General features: G+C 39.9%; 2 protein-coding genes and 1 long non-coding RNA gene across 4 annotated transcripts in view; 1 reads left to right on the top strand and 2 right to left on the bottom strand.

Moving 5' to 3' along the window:
• LOC144017849 (uncharacterized) overlaps window positions 1-17,496 on the bottom strand; it is a 65,691-nt gene that overhangs the window by 15,600 nt on the left and 32,595 nt on the right. The window lies entirely within an intron of this gene.
• The window catches only part of unc13c (unc-13 homolog C (C. elegans)), a 140,102-nt gene that overhangs the window by 103,958 nt on the left and 18,648 nt on the right, over window positions 1-17,496 (top strand). For both annotated transcript variants that reach the window (XM_077519789.1, XM_077519788.1), the window contains exons 19-24: window positions 3,599-3,725; window positions 5,109-5,205; window positions 5,830-5,973; window positions 6,616-6,693; window positions 9,138-9,215; window positions 13,456-13,544. In XM_077519789.1, the coding sequence (XP_077375915.1) occupies window positions 3,599-3,725; window positions 5,109-5,205; window positions 5,830-5,973; window positions 6,616-6,693; window positions 9,138-9,215; window positions 13,456-13,544 (613 nt within the window). The remainder of the gene's footprint in view (window positions 1-3,598; window positions 3,726-5,108; window positions 5,206-5,829; window positions 5,974-6,615; window positions 6,694-9,137; window positions 9,216-13,455; window positions 13,545-17,496) is intronic.
• On the bottom strand, window positions 4,872-16,751 carry LOC144017846 (E3 SUMO-protein ligase ZBED1-like). Its single transcript, XM_077519790.1, has 5 exons — window positions 15,163-16,751; window positions 14,836-14,956; window positions 14,514-14,730; window positions 8,111-8,180; window positions 4,872-5,181 (listed from the first exon to the last, which is right to left on the bottom strand). The coding sequence occupies exons 1-4, from the start codon at window positions 16,645-16,647 to the stop codon at window positions 8,147-8,149; spliced, it is 1,857 nt and encodes a 618-aa protein (XP_077375916.1). The 5' UTR covers window positions 16,648-16,751; the 3' UTR covers window positions 4,872-5,181; window positions 8,111-8,146.

The raw sequence follows: 17,496 nt of genomic DNA, 5'->3' as shown, positions 1-17,496 counted from the left end.
ATTTTAACTATGTATTCACATCGATGGCATGAAACAAACTTGACTAGACGAGAAACAATGAGAGTTGCACAGAGGGCAGTAAAGTAATAATCCTGCAAAACACACAAAATTCTCAGACTGCAGCTACAGACAGTGAATCAATCTGATTAGTTGGAGCAAGTAAAGGACTAAAGAACGACATCACATAGGTCCAGACATCATCTAAAGGATTAAAGATTGACATCACATAGCCTAAAACTAGCTGAAACTAGAAGATGGTTATATGATGGTTACATCAGTTCAAAAAAGACACTTGACCTCACGGTCGCGAACCCAACTTAACAGGTCATGAACTCAAACTTAACCCTGGCGTGACCCCAGACATGGACAAACTGGCAGCATTGTGCTGTAGTGTTTAGCACGACTGCCTCACACAGGTTCTGAGTTCAAATGCCAGCCTACATACGTGTACAGTTTTAATGTACAGTTTGGGTACTCCAGCTTCCTCCCATGTTTTCTTCAATTTCTTGTTCATTTTAGTTGCAGGGTACCACTAAATGTGTATAAATGCGACTAAGAGACAGGGTGGGGAATTAAAAAAAAAAAAAAAAAAAAAAAAAAAAACTCTTACGAGCTTCAAATCGAATCATCCAGACAAACATGTTTAGAAGTACCGGGCATTTAAAATGAACAAGAAACTGAAGACGCTTGATAGGTTTCGCTTCCTTTACATAATGTAACTTTTGGTGAATAGCCTATTCTTTCTTAAGGCAGTGCCTTGATTTAGAGAGTATTGCAAAAACTATTTCCCCCAGGCTGTGCTAACATGAGTTTTCATTACCATGACGACTCGTCTGAAAATTTCAAACTGAGTAGCGCACACAAGCCTTTTAAAGGCAGCATCGATTGTTTATTTTCTTATCGTTTTCTCTGGACGAGGCGGCACTTGATCACCAAGCTGCCGAATTACATCTGTCAATTAATGTGCGGGATTTGGGTACTGCATGGTGCAAGCAGCGGACACATCATGCCATCACAACTTTCCAAAATGCTAAACAGGAAACATATTTTCTGAAAACGATTGACTTTGTGTGCTTTCACACTTTAGTGGGAAGGTACTTGACTCTTCTGTGTTTGTTTTTGCTGTTTACCAAACAATTTATATCATCTCTTTCCTCAATGTGTTCAGCTTCTGCATCATGATGACGATTTTCCTTCTTGAAAAAAAAACGACTATCGAAGCTGCCAGCAAGTGAAACGTTACTTTTCTCCGTGTAGTCAAAACCGATTCACCCATGACGATTGGGTGTAGATGGGAGCAGTGATCCCAGAGGGAAAGTAACTGTAAGGCGTTGTCTGGTTTCATTCCAGGAAGGATATTGCGGTGCTTTCAAAAGGTCTTCTACTTGGGCTCCTGGGATCCCTGCCAAACTGTCAAAATTCATACACAATTTGAACTAACCCAACAGTTGGAAACTTAAAAGGAAAGCAGAGAGCAAAGAAAATAAAATGGCCTTTGAGTGAGCTTTTTGTTGTGTCAGAATTCGAGGATTAATGATGAAATGAAAATCAAAACAAAAATGACATTTGCTGTGCAGCTTGTATTTATTTATTTAGTAATTTATTGGTGAAAAACCCTCAGAATCTTCCTCCTCATTGAAAACAAGAAACACCCAGTATTGTTTTGATATTTTGAATGCAACAAGCGTGTTTAAAAAAAAAAAAAAAAAAAAAAAAAAAGGTAATTTAAACACCTGGCAACATTTTCTTTGGGCTTAAAGAAGAGTGTAGGATGGCAGGCTTAGTTAACACTATTCATCAGGCTAAGCACTCGTGGTTCTTATCAGGATTAAGGCGTGACAGGCAGGGTGCAACGAGCTGGATTCCAAACCTTTATTCAGTTAACGTTGAGGCAGTGTGAGCAAAATGAAAGCAGCCATAGATGAATTCCTTCATATTGTTGACATCTTAATCTCCATTTTTGACGCCATGCTAGATAGATAAACGTATACTTATTCAAATTATATATTTTTTTAACCTTTCAAAGGGCAATATACGTAAGGCTGGGTTATTATATGGTCAAGAATCCTGACCAGTTTTAATTATTATAGTTATATTATTATTATTATTATTATTATTATTATTATTATTATTATTATTATTATAGGTTGTCGTCATGAAGACGGACTCTCGTGCGTGTTGGTGTGTTTCATAAACACTCAACCTCGCACGAGTGCTCCCATTTAAAAACGATCGCGCTGTCTAGTGTCTACACGCTGGCTGCTTATCATGCCTTTATTCATGCCTCATGCATACGCATGTGTGAGTGGCTTCTTTCACTGCATTTTTAATCTCATCCTGGGGAGTCTGACAGACAATTTACTCGATTCATAATATTCCGCTCATCAATCTTGTGGCTGATACTTTTTGGTATTTTTTCCCCCCAGTGACAGTTATCCGTTTTTTGTTGTTGTTGTTGTTTTTTTACGAAAGAATTGCACCATTACCTTTCTCCTAGCACTGCAGGGACAAAAAATAAATAAATACATTAAAAAAAAAAAACAACCTCAGCACTTATATGTTGTGTATCAAATTTTACAGTAATAATTCAAATGTGTGTATATGCTACTGTTCAAATATTTTAATACGTTAGAAATATCTGTATTTTTTAAGGAAAGCTTTATTTATTTATTTATTTATTTATTTATTTTTCAATTATATATAAAAAAAAAAAAAAGACTCTCATTAAGGTGCGGCTGGCCTTTTTCATTCTCTCATTGCCTCACAACGAGGCTGGCAAACGTGAAATTTACTTTTCCTATAAAAACAATATTGGCTCTACGTTGTCATTGAGTAATGTTGCTGTTCATCATTCAATATTTTCTTAATTTCTTATAAGTGTATATTTTAGACAGTGTGGGTTTAGATGTAAACTAGGTTTTTTTATAGGTTAGCACAGCCTAATGAGTGGCTTATGCCAAGTATTTTAATCAGGTCTTGGGGGCAGAAAAATGATTCTACCTAGCAACAAGTGACTGGTCAGCGTGCCACTTGACCAGAACAAGAAATAATATCTTCAAAATAAATACATTCTGTAAATTGTTTTTTCTTTTCAAAAGAAATGCTATAGGGTAAATCAAATGGTTGAAAGTCGCTATTTGAATTTCACTTATTTACTTTGTCCCCATCCCTTGAACATGACTGGGGGAATCCCACAGGTTTAATTGTTCCAAAATGTCTGAAGCGAGCCAGACTTAATGACTCAGCAGCAACGTCAGCCAAAAACGGATTTCTCAGGAATCATGTCTTTTCTGAAGGGAGCTGCTGGACACTTTTATTTTGTAATGCCTTCAATAGCTGCAGGCTGTTGGCACAATTGTGCCTGTGAATATATTTGTGTTAAAGCAAAAAACAGTTACTTAAGTCTCGTATTTATTATGAATACGCCTGCACATGTATTTATTTTTTATTTTTTGTCTTGAAGTGACTTTTAAAAAATAATTGTATGGGTTGAAATTAACAAGCTTTTTTTTTTTATTTTTAGCCAAGCTTTACAATTTCGACATGAAGCATTTGCTCTAACCGGTTTCCCTTTCCTGTGTTTTAATCTGCATTTCAGAGCACGATAAGCACCGCTTATGCAAAAGTACTGAATACATGAATCTTCACTTCAAAGTCAAATGGTTTCATAATGAGTACGTGCGCGAACTGCCAGCCTTCAAGGGGGTTCCGCCAGAGTATTCTCTGTAAGTAATACAAACTCTTTCCCTAAACATACACAAACTGAATGGACATACGCTCACAATGCATGACATGTGAATTGATGCTGTTGTTGTGATATATTGTTGCTGAATAGCATAATGGAATTCCTGATTAAACTGTGCCAAGATGTTTGCACCTGTTAATTAAGAGACCACTTTAAGGCACCGCAGGAAAATTAAGCATCCGTTCAATATGCGTTTTCATGCATTTACAGGTTGACGGAGAGGAGCGGAAATTCGAACAAATACTTTAACACACCTGATTTATCAGCACAGTCGGACAACTGTAGCAGACGCAACATTGTCTGAAAGTTAATATAGATGGCGGGGGAAGCATTAATTATATTGCTTGTCACTGTTCAATGGAACACAGGAAAAGGGAGTGTGAGACACACATGAAAAGATTTCAAAGTCACCCTGGTGGAGTTCTTTGCTCTGTAGCAGAAATATTGACAGGAACTCAACAGTGCTTTTGACCTTATTTTTTTTGTTAGTTTTTGTTTTGTTTGTTTACATTTGATCTATACAATTTCTCACCCAGTGTTTCACAGTAGGGAATATTAGTAAGTAGAATCTTACATTTTGTACAAAAAGCAAAGAAAAATATATAAAATTGATACATTAAAATGCTTCAAAACCTTTCTTTAAATGCCAAACTTCAGTTCCGTTCAGTTTTTTTTTTTTAATCTCTGCTGAAGACATCTCCAGCGACACATGACAGTATAAGTCTGATTAACTCATTCAATCCCAAAAACGTGTAAACATGTTTTTTAATACTTCGTCCTTCCCTCCCAAAAAGTGTTAACATATTTGTTTGTTTGTTTTGTATGCAAGAGCACATCGAAGGCTTTCTGACATGAAGAGGTGACTTAAAGCAATGCTAGTTATCTTTAAAAAAAAAAAAAAAAAAAACAGTCAGCAGGGGGCAGCAGGGTAGAAGAGATCAGCCAGGGCCATGTTGCAACAAGCTCTTTTTGTCAATGTTTTTACCAGGAATGTGAATACTTATCTATATTCTAATGCTAATTGCTGCAAAACGGAAACAGATACATATTTTTTTGCTGATGAAAGAAGAGATACTAGTCTTTCTTTTGGTAGGTTCCATGTTTTATATTATTTATATATGTTTTAATATTCTGTGGGCCGTGCAAAATCAGTCAAAATCCAGTAAAACAGCTGGGCTGTTAAAAGACACCTAGTGATGAGGGAATTTGTTGGAACAAAAACATACCAGGCAACTATTTGAATCATGTCATCTATCAGAGTGGTAAAATGTACCAAACTTGAAATAAAACCATGTTGAGTCAAATGACTTCTTCACATAAATTAACAAAAGCATAATCGCTAATGTGGTATTTTCTCTTTCAGGTGGTTTGAGCCGTTTGTCATTCAGTGGCTCGACGAGAATGAGGACGTGGCCATGGATTTCCTCAATGGCGCTCTGGAGAGGGACAAGAAAGACGGCGTGAGTTAAAAAAAAAAAAAAAAAAAAAAGGCACCTTGCAGTTCTTAATATGTTCCCTGCTTTATTTAAATGGGCCAAGGACATCCCGCTTAGAAGAATTCCACTTCTCCAGGAGGAGAGAGTCTCTCAGATAAAAAGGAATCTCATGCAGACAAGAAGGCACTCTTCGCCTCGGGTCGTGTACAAGACAAGAATATGAATGGAACTGAATAAAACAAAAACAAAGGGTGATTTAAAGGCAAAATAAAAAGGAGCTGGCGGTATATGAAAGGATGAGAACAATGAAGCAAATAGTTTGTACAGATCGGCGTATACCTGCATTTATATTTTAAGAAGTTTTTTTTTTTTTTATAAAAAACTGAAAGAACATTTTCTGTTATCTTTCAAAGCTCATAAAATTAGAGTTTTTTCTACCACTTTGTTTTTCCATTGTTTTGATCCTTTTAAAAATCTATTTGAAATTTGTTGAAAGTCACGAAAAGTAACGTTACAACACTATTTTCAATTTAAGGCTTTCTATTATTATCAGTGGATTTGAGTCCTTCTTTCTGAATTGGATCTATCCAGAGTTTGGACATTACACTCATATAATGCAATTCTACATGTTTATTTTTGCCTCCACAGTTCCAGCAGACGTCCGAGCACGCCCTCTTCTCCTGTTCGGTGGTGGACGTGTTCACGCAGCTGAACCAGAGTTTTGAGATCATCAAGAAGCTCGAGTGTCCGAACCCTCAAGCACTGGCTCACTTCATGTGCCGCTTTGCCAAGGTCAGGTGTTTGCGCGACAACAAAAATATAGTGCATTTGTTTGTTTTTTGAAAAAAAATTCTCATGAATCTTCCAGGGTCAAACGGTGCCATCAAAAAATCTATATTGAAAGTACAGACTTTGTTTCAGTGCTGTGTTTATGTTGCATTGTAACGTTCTTAACAGTCATAGAAGTCTAAAAATTAGTTAAAAACTGTTAATATTAAAATGTAAAAAAAAAAAAAAAAAAAAATCAATGTGAGGATGAGTGCATGTAGTCCTTCTCTCCTCAGTAATCTCGTTTTTTACCTTGTCATGCAAAGAAAAAAAAGACATTGTGTTTCTTATGGTAGGTTCTAATTTCTTGAGATGGTGAATTTTGTATTTCCATTAAAATGTACTACTCAAACTGAAACATTGTTATGGATAAAGGCAGTCAATAAAAATGTAGAGGGGGAAAAAAAAAAAAAAAGTCTTATAACTGCAGCGTGTTGCGCTATTGTTTTCTCTCATTTTTTTCGTATAAATAATACTCGACTGTATTGATCTTTCATGCTATTAGGCCACACTGCTTGTATTTTTTTCAATACATCCCTGTGATTAATTAACAACAAAGGCAAAGAACTCTGATTATAATGCTGACTCTCCCGCCCTCCCTTACAGACTATCAATAAGGTTCTTCTGCAGTATGCCGCAATCATTTCCAAGGACTTCCCTTTGTATTTGAACAAGGAGAACGTGGTAAGTGCATTCTATTGTATGCAAATACATGACAAAGAGGTTTTTTTTTTTTCTTAAAATATAAATATATGTCAATCCAGTAACAGGAAATGGAAGTGCTCTCGCTTGAGTCTAGCACTGCGAGCCGTAATGCACTTTAAAGCGTAATTACTCATCTCCCGGCCCAAAGTTGTTGTATTTTCTGGCCTTTGTGTCGGATCTTTAATGCGACAGATGACCAAAGACTCAACTTGTTGTCCCTCCGAGCAACCAAATTACCCCCAGCGGTCTTTGCAGTGGCGGTGAAATATGAAGCAAAGGTTTTCACATATTTCTGTATGTTTTGACTCGGGAGAAAACATTCATCCTACTCCACAAACGAAAAAAATATATATAGTTAAAAGGCACCTGAGTGATGCAGTGGCAGGAATACATCAAATAGAATGCAATCACTATAATGATGTTTGTTTTCTGTGCATTGTGACGCAGAGCTGATAAATGCAGAGATGTAATTAGATGACTCAAAGATATACTTAGAAGTATTGTAGCAGCGCGTTGATAAATGTCCTCAGCATAAAAATAAAGCCTGCACAAACACCCCCCATATATAGAATCAGTCAAGCTGTCATGAGCACATTGTGCAGGATACGCAATGAAGATTTAGAGATGTTATTTATAGAGTAGCCACTTACTCTATGTACTTTTTCAACTTGATGCTATAATATTAATGATCGGGAGCCGTACACAAATTATGCTACAACGCACTCGTTTGTGTTGGGTGTGTTAGCAAGGACTTTGGTAGAGGCACACTACTTCACTAAAATTCTGCTCATATGGCAGCCTGTTGAACCTGAAAATTTAAATTGTACATTTGGAACATGGCGTACTCCATCGCTAACCGACTGCAATCATCTGTACGAAATACACCACTAATGGCATAAACACAGTATCAATGCATCAAATGAAAAACACTTAAGTGTTGCGCTAACTGCTGTGCGACGACATATTCTTATGCCGCTGTGCAAGCTGTTCAACTTGTTCTACCTCCTGCCAACCTGATCACCACTGGGCCAAGAGAAAAAGGGGGGAAAAACAGTAGAGAGAGTGAGATAGCCAAAAGGTATTACAACTCGAGTCCCTTGGACATTTAACTTTTTTTTTTTCTTTTTTTTTTTAATACGACCGTCCCCCAACACTTCCCACTGACACAAATAAAAAATGACACTGTCAGACAGATTTCTCCCATAGGACTTTAAATTGTGTACATTACAAAGGATTAAAGTAATTAAGGAATTCAAATTAATCTGATGTTTTAAGTAAAACAAAAAAAGAAGTGACTTTACATGTCTTTAAATTGGAAGGCAAATCAAATATTTTCTCAGCTTGTGGACGTCACATGACCAAACCCAGAAAACAAGTGAGCCATGATGGTCCTTACCTGCGCCTTTCGGCACTCTGATGTCATTTTCAGTCATCAGCTAGTGGCGGTGCAAAGCAAAATGGGACCCCTATGAGGTGGAAACAAATGAGTGAATTTTCCTGCTTCATTTATATTCCGCAAATGCAATATTAATCAGACTACCATGTTTAGACTAGTGAGGGTGCAAAGAAAATATTGTAAGACATTTTTCTATTTGAATTCCGCTTTAACTCAAGGGTTAAATCAATTTCACAGCTGTCTGTAAATAAGTCAGGAGACATTTTACACATTTCATAGGATCCTGCGTGAGTGGACAGTTCCAACATTTTTCATCCTCCCACAAGATTAAGAGCACATTCTGTCTCTGAAAAATCTCCTTTCCCTTTATTCACTATCTAATCACCCGATGCAAATTTGCTCTTAGACCTAAAGAAAAAGAAATCCAACGGAAGATGGAGTCATTACTGTATGTGCAGTATGTTCTCTCGGTCTGCTTTTAGGGGTTTGAAAGGCACCAACACAATCTCAGCACTATCCATTACCACGACCTTCTTTTTCATAAGCACCGGGACTGAATTTCCGACTATTTGGGGCAGATAATGCACATCGTGTTCGCCTGGCTAAAAACTGAGAAGAATTACTGGCAGGCTAGCATAAAAAGTGTTGTGATTAATGTTCATCATCTGTTAAATTTGTCAGGGAGCCGAAAAATCGATAATGTCCGGCGTATTCAGCGCAGGCATTCCTCTCCCTGTAGTATTATGTTCCTCCGCTGACTGACAATGTTGTGTAGACGCCTCGCATCTCTTGTATAGATGATGTGTCAAGAAATGCAAACTGATGGATGTTTGTGATCCCCGGGATTTGCTTTTTCTTTTTTCGCTTCTTTTGTTGACATTTTTGCAATGTATTTTCCGTTTTATGAGTGAGTCAAACCTCACGTGCCGCTTCTGCGCAACGGGTGATGTCATTTATATTCGTGAGACGTGAGCATTAAATATGTATCGTCCGCTGACGCCCATTTGCTTTCTACTCCTTTTGACAGCCCTGCATTCTTCTCAACAACATTCAGCAACTCAGAGTCCAGCTGGAGAAGATGTTCGAGTCAATGGGAGGCAAGCAGGTCTGTCTCATTTAGCCATTTTCCCCTATAATAATAAAATATAAGGACATAACGTTGTCATATCCCAGATCCTTTGTTGGGATTCTGCGTCTTTCTAATGCGCAATTGAACAGGCTTGCTGTCAGTTAGCAATGCAAGGCTTAAACTCCACATCCTTACACCGGCATTCAGCCCGAGAAATAAGCGCTAGGTCATGATTATGTAAATTATAATTTCGGGTGACATTTATTGGAAGTGAAAAGGCAATGACCCTGACAGTGTTGTGCAGTAATCCTTCCCTCAGTTTCCCGTGTACCGGTCTTGTCGACTAATCTGCCTTGTCAGTTTGTTAATATCGTATTTCCGACTCTTATCTGTACTTGCAACTTCTAACATTCAACCTGCCCCCTGCTTATCAACTTATGACTACGGTAACCATGCTAAAGATCTCGGCTGTGTGCCATTGTGGTCAATGTACATCGTTTTCAACATAATGGAATGAAATCTGGGCTGCGGGTACTATTTTGTCAGCGCTCTGTGGTGTGTCAGATGTGGGATAGTTAGCATATTGGGGAAAAAAAACATTGGCACAGGTTTGCAATGATACAAACCGGTTATGAGAACCTAACTCATCAGTTCCCCCAGTTTTGCTTGTGCCTACCTTGTCGTGTAATTTTCTCTGTCAGTCTGCTGATATTAAACGGTTCAAATCCAGATTTACAAATGGTTTCAGAAGCAGGTTTGAAGGACCAAGTTGTGATAGATCACATAGATTGTTTGGGTGCAGAGGTGGCAAATCCAGGTCCAGAAAGTAAAAACATTGCCACCGTTTGGCTAGTAAGTAAGTGTGCACCATGGGAGCTAGCTAGGGAGCTAGCTATCTAGCACCTGTGGCTAAAGCCAAACTGTGATAGGGTCTTTTTTAATATTCTGGACCTGGATTAGACGTACAAAAGTCGGAGCTAGTGTGGCAGGTTTTTGAACGCAATCGACTCAAATTCTCAAAGTTCACCTTTTTTATGCGCATAAATAAAAAAACCTTGAAACGTGTGTGTGAAACACTGTCGTCTCCCTACCCACCCTGGAGATGCAGCCCCTGTGGTTTCTTCTGACTTAAGTGCATGTTTCTCTATAAATATCTAACACCTTGTCTCGCCTTGCGTTTTGTCTCCTATGTGGTAATGCCCCCCCCTCACCCGGTCCCTGATACCCCACCTCCCCCTTTTCCCAATTTTCTTTATGTGCTCTCTCTCTCCAGGAGGAGGGGGTTGTGTCCTTCTGTAAGGTGTGTGTATTAGGACCCGCCAACAGCCCTTTCCCGCCATTTACGAATGATCTGAAAAAGCACGAATTCCCCCTCCACCTCCCCTATGCGCCACTCCTCATGCGCTTTTTTTTCACTCCACCACACCCCTCTACTATGAATCCCTTCCAGCAGCATGTGCCACGGAGCATACGGAATCTGAATGGCCCATCACCCCTCAGGACAGGCTGCTCGAGCTCACCATCACCGGCACTGTCGGGATAGTGGCTCAAAAAACATGCGTTACCATCTTTTTATTTTTAGTTTGCTTCCTGCCCCCCTCGCTGCCAGTCTTTTTTTTTTTTTTTTTTTTACCAGATTAGAAACGTGTCATAGCTTGTTGACCGCCTCCTCCCCTGCACACAACCCTTTTGAGTCTGTGGTTTGGATCAGGTCATCCAGGCTGCAGCCACATGTTCATGCTAGGATTTCAAGAGCATGACAATCATCCACATAACAACTTTACGTTCCTAGCAATGGTGTGGCCAGCAGATCGTGATCTGGTTCACTCCAGGGCATTTACTGCCGGTGTATTAATGACCCCAGATGTTTTTGTTTTGTTTTCTGGTTTTGCTGGTTCTTTCTCAGTTCATACTTTTTGCAACTTGGGCATATTGTTGATAGCTCTCCTTTAGGTTTTCCCCTGCAAAGACGACAATTCATGACAGAATTGTTCTCAGTTCACAATTAACTTCCAAAGTGCCAATATAATTATCAAGAGCATTACTGAAGTAGCAATAAACATCACAACACCCGCATTTATAGATTAGACTGACATGCACAGATTGGTTTCAGTCTTGATTGTCTCCAATTTGGTAGGTTATGTCTCGTTTTAGACAGTGGTTTATCAAGCCATTAATTACTTGTTAACTGCATCCAGAATAGCTCCTCACGAGCAAGTGTTGAAACAGGCGGATGAGAGCAAAGCTTGGCTTCTGTTGATAGGCTGGAAGCCAGAGGAGAGTTTATTCACTCTGGAGGTGACCGCAAACAGATAGCTCACATTCAAAACTTTTTGAATTAATTTAGGATAGGATAGAACAATCTGATTTAAAGGATTTATACAAGGATACTTTGTGTTTACACTCAGTTACACGTACTGTATACTCCTTTGTATACTCATCGCCCTTGGGAATCTACTCGGGAATTTCTCCCATGCAACCAAAAAACAATTAAGGAAACGACAGTATTTAAATTACTTCATAATGTTTCTCTTTCCATCAAAACTTCATCTGAAACATGAGATTTTACAGGCCGAAAAAAAAAAAAAACTGTGAAAAAGAACAAGCTACAGAGTCATGACCTGCAGATGATACGGACAGGTGTGTGACTACCACTCAAAAAACGGCATTACGGGCGAGATTGTAACCTTTGACTGGAATGTCAATGATCATTTGGAGTCCGAATTGAATTTTCAGCTCACAGGGTATGATGGTGGCCTTGGGTATCAAACACTGAACTTGTATTTTCCTCACTCATATTGCCATTAAAGTGAGGGTTCTCAGAAAAAGGAAGAAAAAAATTCCAATGAATGCTGGACAACAGATTTGAGGTCAGGCAAAAACGTTCGGCAGGCCATTGAGACTGATGCTTCCACTCTGTTATCACTTTAAACAGAGCTTTCGCTTCGCTGTAAAAGAAAAAAGTCCAAACACTCAAGCAGTTTTTACTGCAACAGAAAAATATTTTATGCCTCAGTGTGTTGTGCTGAACTGACAATAGTACGAATGCGTCCATAAGTGAGCACACAAACCCATAAATCAGAGGACAGAGGCATGTCTGCCGAAGAAAGCAACCAGATCATTTCTAGGTGAAATACATTTCTACAGCACAAAACTACACCTATATTCACTTCCACAATTAATCTATGAATGTTACAATAAACCACCAATATTTGGTATACCTAATGTTTTGTGTATATTGTATAATGACATAGTCACAGTCTTTCTGGGTTTCCTTGAATACTGCTGTGGCCATTGCTTCAATAGATGCCATCACTCAATCATTAATAAAAGATGGTTAAAAAAAAGAAAATAATAATAATAAATGTAATTGTCATGGCTTAAATACCTAGTGAAAAAAAGATAATACCACACGAAAAGTGTATAAAATTAGATTCTAGAGAGAACCCCCTGGAAAAAGCTTTCCAAGTTCAGTTCAAGGCCGAGGACCAACATCTGCCACTCGCGACCGTTGGCCAGCCAGGCGGTAGTGAAGCAAATGTATGACTGGGAGGCTGCGGGCGTCAAATCAGAAATTGAGAACGATAACATCTGACAGTATAAATATGTTATCGCCCATGATAAGTGGGCAAACAACTGCTCAAGTAGTAACATCTAACATATAACTACTATCAATATCGCTGCTCGTTGCCAAACATTAGGGTAAACCCGACTAATCAAATATTAAAATCAGATTTGATCCTGTGGCCTGCTTCTCCATTTTATACTTTTGATTTGAGTCTTACATTGAAATATCAAAATTCATTTTTTTTTTAAATTAATAAAACAATCTGTTACTTTTTATTCGATTGCCAATTGAAAATGAAAAGAATGAATGATATACGTTGACGGACTAATGCAAACTAGTCCATACAGGATTAGGCCGAACCTTTTCCCTTGATACCTTACTCTCTCAACTGTGACTACTGTATGTCACGCGCGAGTGCACGCGGCGTTGCCCATGTGGGCGCCTTCTAGCTGGCTGCTTCTACTTCGCCAACGCCATGTCTTATAACCGCGCTCGGCTCGGAGCCATCCATTTGTATTCAGAGCGATTGCTCGGCACAGATGGCCCGCAGAACGAGCAGGAGGCAAACAGGTTACCAAACCTCCCCTCCCCCCCTCCCACCCCCTCCTCATTCCGGCCCAGGCATCCTGCGAAGTTGTTAGGCGCTGTGGCAGCTCTTTGGAGCGCAACCATGCAATAACTGTCCATCTTCTTCCTCTACCACGACAGCTGGATGCAGAGGCCAGTGATCTGCTGAAGGAGCTGCAGAACAAACTTAACACCGTGTTGGACGAGCTCAGCGGTGTTTTGGGCTCCAGGTGAGCATTAGCGCAACCCGTGTGCAAACTTCTCAATCAGACTAATTACTAGGGGTGGGAATCTCTGGCATAAAGCCGATTCGATGCGTATCTAGATACATGGGTTACGATTCGATACAAAAAACGATATATGTAAAGGCAGAACGGTTCGATACGATTCGGTTCAGTTTGGAAGCGATACGATTCGATTCGATATCCGGTTCGATATTTCAAATAATGCATACAGTATAGTTAAATTTGTTAACGTAGACAAATATTAAGAACCCAATCCTATGGAATAACATTCTCACAGTGTTTTCAAATATGTAAAAGAGCAGTTATCACTGAGCAATGTTTCTTTGTGGTACTGAAGGAAATAACAAAATGTCAAATGTATTTATTTTTAGACAGAGGCAAAAAAAAATATGTTCTGAGTTACATCACTGTTGGAATGGATCAAAAACCAAAATAGATTCAGAATAAACAATGGAAACAAAGTCTATCATTTCAACCTGAGCGTAGCCTAGTGTTTTGAACACAATAGGTATTAGTTACTGTAGGTAACAGAAGTGCGACATTTCAGCCTGACTATAATGTATTTTTTTTCAACAATAGGTATTAGAGGTAGGTAATAAATGTGCAACATTGCAGCCTGAGTAAATTTGAGTGCTTAGAACACAACAGGTAGGTAAAGTGCAACATTTCAAGGTAAACAGTCTACAAAGTGAAAATTGTATGTGTAAGCCTAACAAAGCAGAAGAAGCCCTTACAAAACTACAATCAAACTGTTATCCTTTTAATGAACATGTGCCTTGTTTATTTTATTCATTGTCAATGTTCACCTCTTTCTTATTAGGCAGATTTTTTTTAAGGAAGATTAACTGATCCACATGTTCAGGCTTGAGTACACTGCGTTTGCTGGAAACAACATCTCCCGCAGTGCTGAACACCCTTTCAGATGCCACACTGGTGGCTGGAATACAGAGATACCTTTTAGCAAGAGATGACAGCATTGGCAGGTCTTGCTGCTCTTGCCACCATTGTAGAGGGTTATTTTTCAGGGGCAAAGACTCACGATCTCGGTACCTCCTCACTTCCTCACTGGTCTTATCAATTACAGCTCTCACTGGTGTCTTCACCTTGAAGTCTTCTCCTAACAGCTGGTCCAAAGCTGACTTTTTCTTTTTTTTGGAAGGAGGGCCATAATCTGCAAGGGATAAAAATCATCATATTTTTTTCCTCAACATAATGGTGCAGTCCCCCCACCCCCTCCCCTTCAACTGCTCCTTGATAGCAAGTTATAACACACCACCTGTTGGTGGTACATCATTGCTCTGGGGTCCATCAGTGGTGATGTCAGGGACTTCATGGGCAGGGTCAGTCTGGCATGGATCTGTCTGCACTGTAACCTTCTCCGCTGGCTGTGCTGTTGCCTAGAAATAAGAGAAATAAAATCAGATATAATAATAGAAATAATTCTGCAGTCAGTGATGGCTAAGTAAACAAGCCTATATCAGTAGGATAAGTCAGAATACATTTTAACAGCCATAAAATATAGCAGACTGACAAAATTATGGCATGTGTTATAATATCATACTGTATGTGTTTGAATTTGAGTATGCTGACTTGAAGGACTTACCTTTTCATGCAAGGATGTAGCTTCTTCTGAGATGCTTGTGAATATTCTTTCAGCATCACTGTCTTTCAGGAAGGGCAGAGATTTAAATCGGGGGTCCAGAGCTGCTGCAGTGTGAAAGAGATGATCGAGGCCACTGTAGCGTTTCTCCATGTCATTCATAAATGCCTGCTTCATCTCTCTTAATACCACTGTGTCGTTGTCTGTTGTTTCAAATGTTTTTTTTAGCTTTGCTTTGACTGGTGAAATCACAGAAAGTGTGGGCTGCTTGTCTTCAGACATGGTTGTGGTGACCAATTTGACCGGTGCCATCAGCTTGACAATGTCTTCAGCATCACAAAAATCTTCAGCCTTTAAAGTGTTGACATCACCGTTTCTAATATCCCTGGACAATAGTGCAGCAGAAATGGCGGGCTGTTGCTCTAAAAAGCGTTCCAGCATATCATAAGAGCTGTTCCACCGGGTTGAGACATCCTGGATGAGTTTGTGGTGCGGCAAGGCCAGCTGTTTTTGTTTTTCCTGGAGAATATTCACTGCCCTAACACTGCGGTGAAAAAAACTTACCACTCGCCTCACTCTCCCAAGCAACCTTGCAACTGTGTTGACTTTGAAGGCTTTTTGTGATGCAAGGTTGATGGTGTGTGCAAAGCACATGAGGTGAGGGCTCATCTCTGCTTCCTCCCCAGCTAATACCATATTGCTGGCATTGTCGGTAATTAGGGCTGGATGCTTATCAACAAGGTTCCAATCAGTGCATGCCTGTTTCAGAAGAGCACCTATATTTTTCCCAGTGTGAGATCCTTTGAACACCCTAGTTTGTAATACATGACACTTTAATTGCCAATCTGAGTTGATGTGGTGGGCTGTAATCGTTATATATGACTCCGTTGCACATGACGTCCACGCATCGGTTGTTAATGCCACTCGCTCTGCTCTCGCCAGTTCTTCTTCCACTTGGCTCTTCACTTGCGCATACAAAGCTGGTATACACGTGTTGCTGAAATGCTTTCGGGTTGGTAATGTATATCTCGGCTCTAGGGTATGCAGCAAATCCTGAAATCCATCACACTCAACTACACTGTAAGGACATAATCCCTTAGCAATGAAACGGGTTATTGCATTCGTGATTTCCTTAGCTCGTGTCGAATTGTAGCCGAGTTTCCCGAAATACCTCTGGATACTACCCGTTACTTGCGGTGCATCGTTAGAATGCTGCTGTTTGTTCCTTGATTTTAGCTCACCATACTCGTCACGGTGCTTCCTTGTCGCATGGTTGTCCAGATTAGTTGTTGATCCAGTGTACTTCAGCGCTGCTCGGCACAATTTGCAAATGGCATAGCTTTTATCAAGTTTTCCGCCTCTTTTGTAAAATCCAAAAATGCTCCATACATGAGATGTTTGTTTCCCCGATGCGTTGAAAATCGTTCTCTCTGAATCCGTAGTTAAATTGGCGCTCGCACCGGCAATAGCCGCAGTACTCGTATCCATATTGCTTAATGTTGGTTTTCAAACACGTTGCTAACTTGTTACAGAGCTATTACTGCGCACGCGCGAGTCGCCTTCTTCTTCGTTGTCGCTGTCTCCTTCTTCGTTGTCGCCGTTGATTCTGTCGGGGGGGGGGGGGGGGGGGGGAGTCTCCTTCTCCGTGTCTTCTTCCTCAACCCCCACCTTCACCTCCACCGCTACTCTGCATGGCAACCGATTTCTAGCTTCGCGATAGCCGGTTCAGAGCATGACAATCGGTGCATCTACTAGTTCCTGGCGGATTTTGGATCGATACAGTAGTGTGCTGTCGATACGGTCATGTTGTTCGCATTTACGAACCGATATCCGGTTGAATCGGTTTTTTGTCCCACCCCTACTAATTACACCGCTAATCTGCTTTGCATCTCACAGCCGTACTCTCCTTTTACAATTGATTCAACTTACTCCTAAACATTTTGGGGCGGGGAAGCTCCCGTGTTGCACTTTTACAGCCAGCATCCGTGATTTAACAACTACTCAACGTTGCTTTTATGGCCTTATGTCCACTAAGCCATACTGTCGAGTTTGGTTCATTACGTTTGGTTTAAAACAATCAACCCTGATCTGGCACATTCACATCTGTGGACAATTTGAACTCTTCAATTACTGTGACAAATGTATGTTTTGGAATTTGGGAGTAAGTCAGAGTACTGGAGCTGGGATTTAAAGCCCGACCATCAGAACTGTGAGGCAAAAGTGCTAAACTCCATCATGCTGCCCCGCGGCCCCTGCCTAAAATCATTTGTAGAGTTCAGATAGCAAGGTAGCCTGTTACTGAAAAATAGACCACCTGCCATTCAAACAACACCTCAT

The sequence above is a fragment of the Festucalex cinctus genome, chromosome 4 (assembly GCF_051991245.1).
Source record: "Festucalex cinctus isolate MCC-2025b chromosome 4, RoL_Fcin_1.0, whole genome shotgun sequence".
In the NCBI taxonomy this organism is placed as follows: domain Eukaryota; kingdom Metazoa; phylum Chordata; class Actinopteri; order Syngnathiformes; family Syngnathidae; genus Festucalex; species Festucalex cinctus.
Note: the sequence above shows the minus strand (reverse complement) of the source record. Positions and strands in the feature narration are given on the sequence as shown.

Coding starts and splice junctions, on each gene's coding strand:
- LOC144017846 (XM_077519790.1), bottom strand. CDS start 16,647: ATGGATACGAGTACTGCGGCTATTGCCGGTGCGAGCGCCAATTTAACT. Junction 14,731..14,835: donor CAATGATGTACCACCAACAG/GTGGTGTGTTAT, acceptor TATCCCTTGCAG/ATTATGGCCCTCCTTCCAAA. Junction 8,181..14,513: donor CTGTCATCTCTTGCTAAAAG/GTATCTCTGTAT, acceptor TCCACCTCATAG/GGGTCCCATTTTGCTTTGCA.